A 14,968-nucleotide genomic window follows, 5' to 3' on the forward strand; every position below is an offset into this window, starting at 1 on the left:
TTCCTTTTTTATGATCAGCACTTTTGGGATACACAAAGACAACGACTGTATGAACAAGAAGAGTGCAAGACCGTAAAAGACAAAACAACTCAAAACAGATAAAAGAGACAAAGTAAAACAATACATGTATATAAAAATACATATACACGTAACATGCATATAGGAGAAATGCTTTTTCTATACTATAAAGTATGTAGTCACTTCATAAGTAATCACATTGCTATGGACACGTACCTAGATTAGAAGGGCAGGCATGAACTTTGCATCTCTCCAACGTCATCAAAATTTATCAGCCCTTTAAAAATCTGTGAAAAAAAAACCCTACAAGTTGTTACATCTACAATTTATAAACTTTATATTTGAATGTAAAATGTTTGTGTTAGGGTGTGTCTTGATTTTTGCCGCATTATACAATATATTATAATTACGATAGTTTACCCCATGTCATAAAAACAAAAAATGCTGTAGTACAATAAGTATGTGGTCCAAAAGTTGCATACGAAAGAGCAGTACATAGGTATAAGGTTGTTGTAAATCTGTATAAAAAATGGCTTTAATCAAATGAGAAAAAGAGCAGAAACACTTTGTAGTCAGAAGAGTTTAATATGTACAATAAAAAAAATATAATTTTTAGAAATATTTTTGATATAGGGCTGCAAAGTTTTATTTACTGTATTTGACATATGTCACAATAATCTACTTTATACTCTACTCAATAATCTGTTCTGTTATTGCATATATACTCTGGACAGGCTGAAATGTTCAGAGCAAGTGTGTATGAGAAATATTTCCCCCTGGAGCATGAATTTGTCCATCAACGTTAAGGAAGTGAGAGTTTATTTTTTCTGACGCCACTAGACAGAATATGGCAGACCTGACTCTTGAATGTGAATGGTGAATATGACAGGTCAGCTACTGTCCCAGGCCCTCTAAGCCTCTCCTGACTCTCTGGAAGACCTCCGCTGTTTATACATATCTGTTTCACCTTTTTCCTCCTAAACAATTAGTGTGGAGGCCAAGAGGAAGCCCGTCCTGGGAGAGTTCCACATTCCAGCCAATGCGGCCAGCTGTAGGACATCATGGACATGTACATGGACGGGGTAGATGTGGATTAACACTTTTTCTAGCAATACAATTTACATGTATTCACTTAAAAAGTAATAGTGAAAACTGTCTGGAAAAGAAGCCAACAAGACAATAATTTTTTTTATGTCATTTTTTCAATGGACAGGGAAAATTCTCTTCTGTTGCACAATGAAACAATTAAATAGTAAATACTCTGGTCTTCTCCCTCTTTCTGTCGTTTAAACTTGTGGTAATTTTATGCACCGGAGACTCATCGAATCATAATCTGAATGAATGTAAATAGTGCGCACTGGAACACAGGGTTGGCAGCATGCCATGTATCACTCAGAGGACTTAAACAGTTTGAGAGCAAACTGATAGATGAACCTTGATGGAGATACAGTATGTGGCTGGATGGAGAAGGGAAGGTGCTGGAAGGTTGAGAATATTAATCATAGCAATTATTGAAAGTGTTTTTCGCTGACATCATCTTGCGGACCCATATATCAGCCAGGAGCAGCATGCTTATGACTTAGTGATACAGGCTGAGTGGAGGACATTGAGCTGTAAAAATTAGCAAGTTATACCGAATGAAAAATGAAGCCATCAGAGAGCCATAAGCAGCCAACATTTGTTATTCCAAGGAATTATTTTCAGGAAGTAGGCTTTGTGGATGTTGTTGTTTGTATCGTGGTTGTCTTTACTGTGAAATGCATTCCTTAAGAGATTTACATCTATTGTGTTGGTCTACTGTGCAGTTATAGTTGCTTAGGAAATAAGTGGGCTACAAGTAGCAACAACAGCTGAGTAGTATTTCATATTCACGGGAAACAAAAGAAGTACAGATATAAATTGATAATGTCAAAGACTCACACGCAAGTAATCTAAAAATGTTAGACAGGTGCGTGTATGTAGAAATTGGTGTCCTTTTATGTCTGCAGCAGGAAGAAGCCGATGCCAGGCTCTTGGATCAGTGCTTTCAGGACCAGAAGACACTTCCTTAAGTGGAAGTGAGCAACAGTAGAGAATTCACAGTCTTCCGTGGAATTAGGTTAACACTCAAATTCATCTTATTTTTTGTCTTAATTTCTCTTGCTTTTTTTTTTTTTTTTTTTTACTTCTGTGTCTTTCATTTTGTGTTCATCTCAAGGTGTTTACATCTAAAGAAAGATCTTATGTCATTGCAATGAAAGTATCCGAAAACAAGAAGCTTTGCTTTTTAAAATAAAAAAAGAAAATTGGGGTTTGAGCCCCTGAACCACATCAAAGAAAGTATTAATGCACATTTCATTCTTCTATCTGTCTTGATTCAGCTGTTTGACTGCGATGAAAGAATCACAAACTTCTTTTTATGTGACACTTATTTATACACTGTACCGCTCTTTCGTCATGCTCTGTGTAAGCCTGTGTGGCACTCCGTCCCTCCCTAAATTTAAGATGTTGTAAACACACCGCAGCCTCTCTCCTCTTTTGGGTCCCTGGGTCTCTAACGTGTCTCCTGCTGCTCACAGCTGCATCAGCTCCTCTGGGCAACCACCCAATTGGCTGGGAGTCCGCTGCCCTGACCCTGAACCCTGAATATGAGGGGTTAGCCAAGGGCCAGCGCAGAGGCTGAGGGTGGGTGTGGTGGCGGAGGTCAGGATGGGGGAGCTGGGGGGTAGAGACAGCTATTAAACACAACAGAGGAAGGACCATCAGGATGTGTCTTTTATAGCTGGCTGGTACTTGAAGGCATCAAACCCCACTCCCACAGATGAGAGGCAGGCTAGCAGATGAATCCTGTAAGGCTGGAGATGATGGGGTCAGGGTTTTTACAAGGTCAGGACGAGGTTAGTGGAAGGTCAGGGACTCAATAATCTCTCCTTTTCAGTCTAGGACATTGGAAGTGTGTTAACTCTGTCAAACCAGTGCAATCACCCACTAGGTCTTAACACAACTTGAGGCCTAGATGACACAAGAGAATAGTTAGACATTATTCACGTTCTTGCCGAGAGTTTCAAGAAAGATTCCACTTTCATGTCTGCATGGTAAATATGATGCCACAACCAGATGCCTGTTAGGTTAGCTTAGCATAAAAACTGGAACAGCTAACCTGCCTCTGTCCAAAGGTAACACAATCCACCTACTGGCACTTTGCTTCTTGGACCGGTTAAACAAATGAGATGCAACATGTTAAACAGTGAGCTTTGTGGGTACTAGTAGCAGGCTGGGGCTGTCAAAAAGCATTGATTTCATGAGCTTTATTGTCAGAAAATCAGACCTAAAAGACAAACCATAAACAAACATGGAAGTTGTGAAAAGGAACATGTAATTTTGGTCATTTTTTTTTTTTGGTCAAAGAATGGCTGTTTTGCAGCTGATATTAAAAGCTGAAGCTGTCATTCAATACAACATCTGGGAAAGTCTACAAAACAGTTCCCTGCTCACATGTTGAGTGAGACTGTTGATTTTCATTCCACAGTGAAATGTATGGAGCTGGATGGCTCCCCGAAGGAATGCATTAAAAAAGTTGTTCTAAAGTAAAAACAACAAACAATACATCCCCGAACATGCATTCTTATACAGCTGAAAATCTGAATCCATGCATCACCATCATCATCATCATCATCATCATCATCATCATCACCCGCCAGATGACCCCATCCCACCCACACCTCCTACACCTTCACAACCCTTCGACCCTCCAGCTCTCCAACCTCTCCTGCCTAACACAGTCTCCTTCCCTGTTTCATTTTCATTAGAGCCCTCCTGCGGGGACTTGAACTTGTCGCCCCGCCTGAACTGGGGTGACAGCTCACTAAATCACTGCCTTTTAGTGGTGCTGCCCCCTTTTTTATACACTTTAATCACCAGACTCCAGTAACCAGGAATATTGGGCCCAGTGTATGGAATTCTCCTCATAAAGGAAAAGGCAGAGGCCACTGATGTGCTTCTCATGGCAGAATCGCTGCTCGAATTCATTTTGTTCTTGCTGAAACAGTGGTGTAGAATTGATGGAGGCGGGGGGCCCTTTCTTACGGGTGACAATCAATTGCTCAGGATCAACAGGTTTTAGGCAGTAAACTTGAGGTCATCTCCTATCTAGCCGACAATTTCTCATCTGGTGATGCCGATGTTAATGCCGGTGGGAGGCCTTGGATTTTGTTTGTTATTTATGGTTAGTCACAGCTTTAGAAATGGTTCTGAATGATCGGAGGCTATCTTTCACACAGGGCCTGTCACAGCTTTAAAATGGTTAACCCCCTGTGTACACACTGTAGCTGGGAAGTGTATAAAAACACAGATAATACAAGCCGGTAACGTGGATAAATACAGGTTTTCTTTTTGAGAAACTTTTCTAAATAGAAACATTTTTTAATATTTGAATGTACAAATTGATCAGGACTTCAATGCTTATTTCTTTTCCTTCTGTGCTTGTTATCTACATATATACCGTATCTGTCTTGATTAGTTCCCTTCTCTCAATGCTCATCCCACCACTGTCCTCCTTCTCCTCCTCCTCTTCTCCCTGTATTTCATCTCCAATCCAGCTTTAATCCTTATCCTCCGTAAGGAAACCACTTTGTGCAGCAGCAAGGGTATTTAGAGCCAGTGTTGACATTGGACAGCACGTTAGACAAATATCCCCAATTCAAAACCACAAGACAAATGGCAGACCCGAGCTCACTGTGTTCTGGCAGTGAGTTTGCTGGTCTGGTTTAGCTGTGGCCTGCTATTCAGCACAAGGGACGTCTTACTGCGAGCAAAAAAACTGACCCGCTAAGGACTGTAAGTGGACAGATGAGAGAATATATGGGGGCAGAGAAAAAAAGGGAGAGATGGAGGGAAAATGGAAGGAAAGAAGAAAGACATGTGCTTAATGTTGAAAACGAAGGAAATAAAACCGTAGTCAAAACCAGAAGCACAGTAACTATGCTTTAAGATGGCATTATTACATAATAACTGAAAAATCAGCATTAACACTTTGTCTCTGGCACAAACTATTTGGTAATGATTATATTTGATCTTCAAATGTAAGTAAAAAAAATAAATCATTTGGTTCCAGAGGCTCTATGTGGAGGGTTTTGGAAAACCAGCAACTCCCACTGACAACCAGGTGGTAGCTTTGATTATGTGTGCACATTACATCATTTCTAGTTGGAAATAAACACATATACCCACAAACAGACAGCACTCACACACAGACATGGTGACTGTGACAAGCTATCCCCACACTCTCAACACATAACCACACGCAAACACACAGACAGCACACCGCACCACACACACACTCTTCAGAGATATGGGGCCCGTTTTGACAACCGCCAAGTTGACTTGGCATTGGTCAGACTAGAGTGATCCAAGAAAAGCAAAGCAGACCCACGAGAGGGCTGGGGCTTTTGTGTTTGTGGAGTGTCACACTTCATCACGAGGGAAACCCATAACAGGCCCAGGAAGACCTTTGAAGCTATGGGAGGGGTGTGTGGGAATCGCCTCTGTGGCTACCTCTGATGTCAACTCCAATATTCTGATTGCAGCTTATTTCCTGGTTTAGGATTGTGTTTGTCGGCTGCGAGGGAAACTGTCTGAGGATTGTATATCAGAGAGCAGATGAGATAATTAAAACATCCCGCCGGACAATTTACAGATTACAGACACTGGCCATTTTAATACTTATCCAGCTCAGTTACTATATTTATTTACCAGTTACTAGCAGCTAAGCTAAAATTTATCCTTGTAATGTACATTGATAGGTCAGAGACAGGAGAAAAATAATATAGTTTGTTTTGTATATCAGTCTGAGAAATGATTAAAGAAATATAAAAGTATTTGCTTTGTTGAGGCTTGTAATGAAGGTTTCAATTAAATCAATCAAACTTTATCACAGACTCAGGGTCCAGATAAAAGACAAGACATTACATAGAATAGATTATATACAAAAGCACAATAAAAAAACATGGTTTGAAAAGAATATAAATAAATAAAAACAGGTATATGTGTGATTTTCTTAGCAAATTGTTTTCATAATTGGATGGATTTGGGTTGCATAGCAACTAGGCTAAAAGTCCAGTGGTTTGGATTACTGTAGCAAAGTGTCTCTGTATACCATTAGGCTAAAGATCCTGTATGTAGAACAGTGTTTGGCAGCTGGTTCAGGTGATAGCAGTACGTGCAGTTTCATAATTGTTGGAATAGTGGCGTCCTTTAATGGACCACATCCTTTTGGGTGCAGTTTAACAGGGCTCAACCACTGAAGCCATAATTTGATTCTAGGATGCCAGAAGCGAGCAAGACAATTCCAAATCAAGGAAACCTATTTAGGAAAATACATTTGTACTTAAGGACTGTTAGCTGGTTTGTATGTTGGAAGGTTATTTTTCCTGTAGTTTTTTGGATTTTTCCTGAGACAGATTAACAATGATTAAATGTAGAGGTTTAACAGTCAGCTCGCAGTTTCGCATGATAATACACAATACAGGATTCATTATTTGATACACTTACAATATTTCATTTGGTTGCAATTAAACTATTACTGTAGTAATAATGTCTAATGTATTACTCTTGAGCCATAACATGTGCAAAGTCTGTGTTTTCAAGGTTCATTTTTTCTTAGTTTTTAGTCATGTTAGCAGCCTGGCTCTGGATGGTAATGTTTGCCTGTCAGTTTGTCTGATGGTAGGTTGATCGGTCGGTCGATCCACCACTTTGGTCCTCACTGAAATATCTCAGCAACCATACATTGCCATGAACTTTTATACAGACATTTGCAGCCTCCAGAGGAAGAATCCAATTGACGTTGGCGCACCCCTGACTTTTCCTCCTGAGCCACCAGCAGTTTGTAATTTTTTGGCTTATAGTGAAATGTCTTGACAACTATTGGATGGATTACCTCTCAGGATGAATTATAATAATTCTGGTGATCCCCTGACTTTTTATCTAGCGCCACCATTAGGTGAAAAATTAATTTGTCCAATACTTTATTTTATGTCCAAATATCTGTAAAATTAATGACATTTTCCTGACATTAGTATTTAGCTGAAAGCACTGTGCCATAAGTACAGCTTCAAAGCTATGCCCTAAGCTGTACTTAGGGCATAGCTTTGAAGACTAAAGTCCTTTTTAATAGTAACAATTAAAAGATGTCAGCATATATAGATCAAATTTCTGAACTGGGTTGGACTTGGTTGGATACCACTTGGCCACAATACCCAATATGTCACTTTAAAATTATTTTAAACTAATACAATGCAGACCCTTCAGAGGTGTAAGTTATGGTTTGGTTTAGTTTATATTGTGATCTTTTTTTTATTTATTTTCCATTATGCCTATCATCATATATTACTGATGTGAAATATTGTAACACTTAATTAAATGGATGCCAAATAAATTCAGGTTGAATCAAAATATGAGATATAAATACAAGTAGCACTGAATCAGCACCACTCTGAAATAAATCTGAAAGGCACTTTTCTGAACAGAGATGTTTATTATTTTAAAGACCAAATAATAGTTATCAGCAAAATGATCTCAGGGCTTTCACAAAAGAGCAGCAGGTTATGAGGCAAATTATTTTCATCCATTTTAATGCTTTTTGTAGTTTAGAAGCCAAATGGAACCAGGGTAAAAGCCAGATTTTCATTGGGGGATTTAGAGAGAGGAAAAAAAACTAATTACTGTTTGCAGACTGGGACTGTTGTTAAGGAAGGTGCCATGATCAAACACAGTTTGGATCAAACCACAACTTTATTTCACATTCTCTCACATTTCCAATCAAGGACCGCTTAGCCTCAGACATTAATGAGCCTACTAATCCATTTGGGCCCCTCATGATAACAGTTAATTGTCTGTAAAAATGTGTACAGATCCCTGTTTGGGTTGTTTACTAACTGATTTGGATGTGGTTAGGCCCTAAAGAGGTATCATTATGTTGATAGTTCTTTGGAAAATGAGCCCCTGATGGAGGCAACACCAGAGTGGAGTAGAGTTAAGAATACACAGGACTGCTTTAAACTGTTGCTCACTTGAGTGCCAATTTATCATTATCTTAAGATAACATTTGGCTATCATCTGCCCTCATTAAACTTCATCTATAATTAGAGTTTTCTGTTTTGCTCACTGCACTGTAGTGAAGGAAGTTAAGATTTTTTACATAAAACTCGGACATTTGGATGGACTTTGAGTGCCCCTGTAAGGTACAGAGAAAGAAAGAAAGAAAAAAATGTGGAAACTGGACTACCGGATCTTCCAGGCAAATGGCTTAAGTTGGCACGGCATCCTCTGTGTCCTCTGCTTCATGTTTGTGGCTTACTTGAAACTTAAATCCAAATTAAACTGAAATTCCAAACCAATTTGTGTTATGCATAAAGTCAGAATAAGAATTGCATATTGGCTTGAGTTGTAGCAGAAAGTTCTCTTTGGCAGCAGTTACTAATGTTTAGTTAAATGAGAGGAAATTGGATTACTGTGACAAGGTTTGCTGCTCACATTCTTCTGAATTTTATGTCATTAAAGGTCTCACACAGAATTAAATTTTATAATATTGATTTTTGAAGCTCAGTGGCACATGCGTGCCTAAATTAATAATATTCAGTACCTCTTTAATGGAAAATCAATCCCTAGTATATTCAAACAGATTTGTTGTAGTTTGAGTGAGTTGGCAAGTGTCTATGATTATATGGTTTTGGACAATTTAAAACCAGGTGTGGGGCTGTAATGTATCATTGTGGGGGATAGACTATGAAATTTTCAAGATACCACTATAGTGGATCTGTTTTTAAGATACAGTACTTTTTGATGTTCACATGAAAACGCATGTAATCATTTGAACTACACGTCTATTTTACATTGCACTGTGTTGCAGTGCAGCATATGTACTTGCTTTGTCATGTTGTTGTTGGGACCAGAAGTGTGTATGTGTGTTTGTATTCTGGCCACTCAGCGTGCAACCTTGGCTGGCCCGTTCTGACACTCAATTTATCGTCTTGTGATTTGAGGCCTTAGTTTCTCATTACACCCAAAGTTTTTGTGTCCTTGTGCGACAAAAATTAGTTTGTGTGTCTGTGTAAATCACCTGTCATATGCACATGCTCCTTTAAGAAAAGGCCAAGGGTGTCATTTGATTCCTGTTGCCTTGCTTTCATATTTATGCGTCTCATATTCACGTCCATTGGCTGTGTCTCAGTTGGGCTATCCATCAAGACTTTTTATCCCCATCGCACCAACAAAACGGACATAAAACGCTCTTTTACGTCAGCAAAATGCTGCCACAAATAAAACCAGAACAACACACCTCTTTATTTGTCAGGGGTAATAAACGACATAAATTAAAACTGATAAGTGACAAAAACTTGCATTAGTCATATCCTAGGGGCCGGGCTTTAATGGAAATTACCAGAGGCAGTGAAGCTGTATTATAAAGTATTACCCACAAAATTGGAAAACATAGGTGATATATTAATGAGTTTACAAAACTGAAGGACAACCACACCCAGGGGGATGTGTCCTACTCTCCAAGACATGGCCATTTTTCAAACCACCATATCAAAGAAACAGTTTGAAAAACTCATCCTGCCAAATGAAATTTCCAACATGTTGTGCAATATTCATTTTACAAATTTATTTGTAGTTGTTGTGTGTTGTTTTGGTGCTTGTATTGTATTTTGGTTCACCTGCCCACTGGCTGAGGTTGACTATTACCTGTTGAGTTATATCTTAATAAAATACATCAGCTTTCATATAAGTTTAGATTCTTATTGTAACCACATTAAATAATAATAGAATAATTGTCCCTGTTAAATAAACTAGAGTAAATGAATATTGTAAATGAAGAAAGAAGGAAACGATCAAACAAAGGAAAAGGGAAAGAAAGAAAATGTACTAAATTGAACACATTACATCTTGTATTTACTCACCTTTTTGAAAAACTAGGAATAAAAAAAAAAATCAACCCTATCAAGTCACGGATGTGCTCTAAATCAAGAGCATATTCACATGTTTGAAAAGTAATCTATGTTCTCAGTCTGTACTGCCTGTAGCCCACCACAACACAAATGATGCTCATCTGCAGGTTGTAGATGTTGTCATATATTCAGGAAGAATAAAGCAAAAACAAAACACAAACAAAAAAGGGAACCTAGTTAAAAGCAATGGGAAGAAGAGACGTCTCTCTCAATTTTGTACACTCAAACTAAATCAGTTGCCTATGGCCTGCTTAGGGGTAGAAGGTGAGGGAAGCACACAAAAGCAGTGAAATTATTCTTCTCTGGCACAACAACAGAGAGCAAAAAGAGCATCAAAGGCTTTCCTCTGAGCAAAATAGGGCTCCCTCAGAGGAAAAGCACAACCTGTGTGTGAATACCAGTGCATGGACTTTTGGTCCTCTCTTGAGACACAAGAGGCAAAGGATGTGTGTCAGTGTCAGTATTAGACTTACTCTGCTGAGCCACTTTGATTACGTTACAGTACAGTATACATTGGCAGAACTGTAAAAGGAAATTTGGGAGAGTTAGGAGAGTTTTAAAAAAATGTATGGGAAACTTCTGTTTTCAAATGTTAAATATGACATTTCACATAGGAAATGTCCAAAAACCAATTAAAAAAAAAAAAAATTCATTACAAAAAAATATGTTTCATGTAATATTGCATATGAAATTGAGGCTTTCACATGTGCTGTCTTATATATCATTCAAATATAACATGTGAAATAATCCCCACATGTAATACATTTATGTGGATTTTATTGTAGAAATAAAAATGTAATAATAATGAAACACGTGGACACATGTGAACTGGGCCTGCCTGCATAGTTGTTTGCATTTGCTGTTGAGAGATACTTTTTTTTTTAATGTATTTTATTTTCATTCATTATTTTTGCTACTATCCAATCATTATTTACTTACTTATTTTTGTTTGTTTTTCAGTTATTTGTTTTAATCACTTTGTGCCTTTTGTTGTTCAGCCTACAATATAGTGATGTGAACACCATTTATTGTCTTTTTTATTTAAATATTTTGAATTATTATACTTCCCTTGTTGACTTTGAACCACCTGCTTTTAATTTGATAAAAAGAGAGAGATTCCCAGGGACTGATTTTCTATCAGGCATATTAGAGGGCATCTTGGTGGAAAGAAAGGGTCCTTTAGACACCCGGAAGCCTTGCTCTCACATGTTGTGTACATACACCGGCTGCTAAGCAGAGTTGTCACCTTGTGTACCGTTATAGACAATTCTTTTGGTGTTATTAGGCTCTTGAGCTAAAAATACGAAGATGAAAGTGGTCGCTTTGATAAGGTATCCGCGCTTCTTTGCTGTAACTGTCTCAGAGATGTGTCACAGATGTTTTTTGTTAGCATAACTAACTGAATCTCTCTCTTAGAATAGAACATCTTAAGCCACTGGCACGGCTACGAACAGGTCCTTCATCGCTGAATATGAATTCTGCTAACCCAACTTGCCAGATCACTGACTAAACTCCTAATACCGTATAGGTCTGCATCTCACCTCTGTGCCTCCTTCTCACGCTGTGTTCCAGTGGGGGCAAAGACAGCTGTTACAACATGATGCAGTGTGTTGCTGCTGGACACCGGATCGTAGCTCTGGCCAACCTGCGTCCTGCTGACACTGGTGAGGAAGATGCGCTGCTGGGGTTTAGCTGTGATCCACGGGGGCTTGTTGGGCTATATGGGCCAGCCAGAAGCACTTCTGCAGAACAAGAAACTTAAGAGCTGTGCGCTGCAGAAATGTATGTACTTTATGTATGAACTGTAAGTAGCATGATAGATATGCTACAAGCCTTCAGCATGAAAAAAAGAATATTAATAACATCCTATTGTGTTCCTGGACACACTGTTCTTAGAGGAAATAAATAGAAAATATCCACATAATAAAATATGAAAAATATGTTGGCATTTTCTAAAAACCTTCATATAAAAGATAAGTGTCACTTTGAGCAATACTCTCTTTTGCAGGAACACCCTGTTCACACTCACACAGTTAAATGTATTCACACCCACAAGCGGCCCTTTACAACCCCAGTGTGATCTGTTGGCCACCGAGCAGCTCAACTGAAGCAATAAGGGTTTAAGGTACTTGCTCGAGGGCGTCACAGGGCTGGTAATGAGGTAGGGGCAAGTGCTGGCCTTTCACGTTACCTACCCAGGTTTATCCTGCCGGTAGACCAGTGACCCCAGAGTCTCTAGCCACCACTTCTAAAATAATGAATTGTGAAACAACTGAATAAGTTGTTGAAACTTCTAACATTCCAGTTCAAAATTTGAAATGTTTTATCACTGAAATTTTCACAGTAAGAGAGGTTTATTGGAGTTTAATTTTATTTTATTAAAGCATTTTTTATTTTAAAAATTCTTTATTTTATTTTGCCCCACATGGATCTCAGTGCTGGTATAACAATTCAGTGCTTAGTTTTGAAACAGTTTAAGAGCCCTTTGCATGCCAGTATTTTCAGCTGTCCCATTAATGTAATATTTGATGGTGAATTTTATAAACCTCCTGTTCATATATGGCACTAGTTACAATTAGCTATCCACTATTTGTAGATCATTTTGTTAACATCTGAAATAGAGCTGTAACGATTAGTTGATTAATGGATTTGTTGATTGACAGAAATTTAATCCGCAACTATTCTGATAATCAGTCAATTTGAGTAATTGTTCAAGCAAAAATGCCAAATATTTGTTTTTTCATGCTCCCCCAATCTGAGGATTTACTGTTTTGGGCTGTTGATTGGATAAAACAAGACATTTGAAGATATCACACTGGGCTCTGGGAAACTGTGATGGACATTTTTTGCTATGTTATAGACCAAACACCTAATCAGTGTATCGAGAAAATAATCTGCCTTAATCAGTAATGAAAATAATCATTAGTTGTAGTCCTAATCTGAAAATTAGCCTGTGGATGTTTATTTAACCTCCACTATTTCACATAGAAATTGCAACATCACATCCCGTGGATTTCAGTAAACTCATCATTTCATTTTTCAGACACATGATTAATGGCTTGTCATCAGACACTTGAACATCTTTTCTTCTATGCTGCAGATGAGTTGGACAGTTACATGTACCAGACAGTGGGCCACCAGGCCATAGAACTGTATGCTGAAGCCATGGATCTGCCTTTATACAGACGAACCATCCAGGGCTCGAGCCTGGACACCAGCAGAAACTACAGTGAGACAGAGGGGGATGAGGTGGAGGACCTGTATGAGCTGCTGCACCTTGTCAAGGTAGGCCTCTCTGTCCCCACCATTAGTGAGAGGTACAGTAAAGGATGTTATTATCGTAGCAGTGGGTCTGTCAGCAGAGTAGATGCTCCCTGACATTTGGGTTTTAAAAAGTGTTGATAAGCATTCCTCAGCTTCTTAACATTGACAAACAGTTGAGCGACATTATTTGTGTGTCACACATAGAAGAAACAAAGCAGCATGGGCATCCCAGTGCTGTCCCCATTCTTGCCGGCTGTTTAACTGAAGCCCAGTATTTACTTGTGCTTTAGTCTTGGTTTGCTTTGATGGCTCTTCAGAAAACTATCTGGCTCTGTCTGTATAAATAGGTCTATTTTTTATATAGGCTTCTTATCAAAATTTATCAATGATGTGTTCAAGTGTCTTCATCCATAATTTTTTTTACTTAGCTCTTTGCCTTTTGTGTCATGGGAAGATACAGTACAATCAGGCTGAATGATGCATCTCCAAATTATGTGTCACAACAAAATCATGTTTCTACAAGAAACACATTAAACTAAAAACTTAATACACTCTTTAAAGTGCCATTTGGATCATTTGTATGAACATCTTAGTCTCTTAGTCTCTCTTGAATATTTTTTCTGGCATCCATACCCTTCTGAGCAGCACACAATCGCTGATATTTTACATCTTAAGGGATCATTTTTGATAGACCAATTTTTTATATTATTTTATGTATATTTTCTATAATTTTTGTGTGTGTGTGTGTTTATGTAAAGAAATATGGCAATTTAAAATATATGTGCACGCAGACATTTAGTCACATATACGTAAACCTACATACGCACAACTATACATACACATAAAAAACTGTACAGGAGTTGTAGGAAGGCGAGTGATTATATCAGACTGCTCAGAAAAACTCAAAATGAATGAATGACATTAATTAGTAAATCTGACCAAAAATCTGGAATTATAAAAATCCAAATTTTTTTGTGAAAAATATGTGATGTGTTTATATGTGATGTAAGAGGCATAAAACGCTATTAATAAAATAGTTAATTTTATCTGGGATAGTATTATGATACAGCATAATAATATGAAGTCACTATTGCAGTGCCTCAGCATATACAAAATTAGCCATGGTTTTGACTGGCCACCACTCATATATGCTTGACTGCTTTTTAGTGAACAGGCTCTCAGAGCGCTACTAAACTTCTCATCTCGGATAAGGTTCATGACATATGTTACACTGTTGAGATGTTTTACAAGTCATTCTCTATGGATTCAGAGTCACTTTGTAGTCCATCAGCACTGTCTCAAAGAGGCTCTGCTTGTCTAGCTTCATCTGGCCTGCTGCACACTAACAGTCCTTAGCACCTATTTTAAAGTGCAACCAAGTTGCTAGGGAGATTAAAAAGCCATGTTAGTGCTTTTAGTCTGTCTTATTTAGTATATCTTGATTCCACTTTCAAAGTGGAGTAAGTTCTCTTTTATCTAACTCTAGGAAAATAGTGTACCTGTTGTATCAGTTTATCAAAGTTTTATGTGTGAAGTTGGAATGAGGTGCCCTTCAATAACTGGCTTCACAGGGAAAATTCTTTTTTTTTTTTTTTTTTTTTAACCCACTTGACAGAGGATCAGATGCAAAAATTAATCACCAAATTAATATTTCATCAAATACCACTTTTGCTAGGACACTGAGAAAATATTCATTTGAT

General features: G+C 38.1%; 1 protein-coding gene across 2 annotated transcripts in view; it reads left to right on the forward strand.

The window, feature by feature from the left end:
- The first annotated feature begins 11,176 nt into the window (after positions 1-11,176).
- Positions 11,177-14,968, forward strand: part of dph6 (diphthamine biosynthesis 6) — a 59,598-nt gene continuing 55,806 nt past the window's right edge. The window contains exons 1-3 of one of the 2 annotated variants that reach the window (XM_040137298.1): positions 11,177-11,335; positions 11,533-11,668; positions 13,105-13,289. In XM_040137298.1, the coding sequence (XP_039993232.1) occupies positions 11,602-11,668; positions 13,105-13,289 (252 nt within the window). In that variant the 5' untranslated portion in view covers positions 11,177-11,335; positions 11,533-11,601. The remainder of the gene's footprint in view (positions 11,336-11,532; positions 11,669-13,104; positions 13,290-14,968) is intronic. The other variant, XM_040137297.1, reaches the window with a different exon arrangement.

This window comes from Xiphias gladius, chromosome 10 (assembly GCF_016859285.1).
Source record: "Xiphias gladius isolate SHS-SW01 ecotype Sanya breed wild chromosome 10, ASM1685928v1, whole genome shotgun sequence".
NCBI lineage: Eukaryota > Metazoa > Chordata > Actinopteri > Istiophoriformes > Xiphiidae > Xiphias > Xiphias gladius.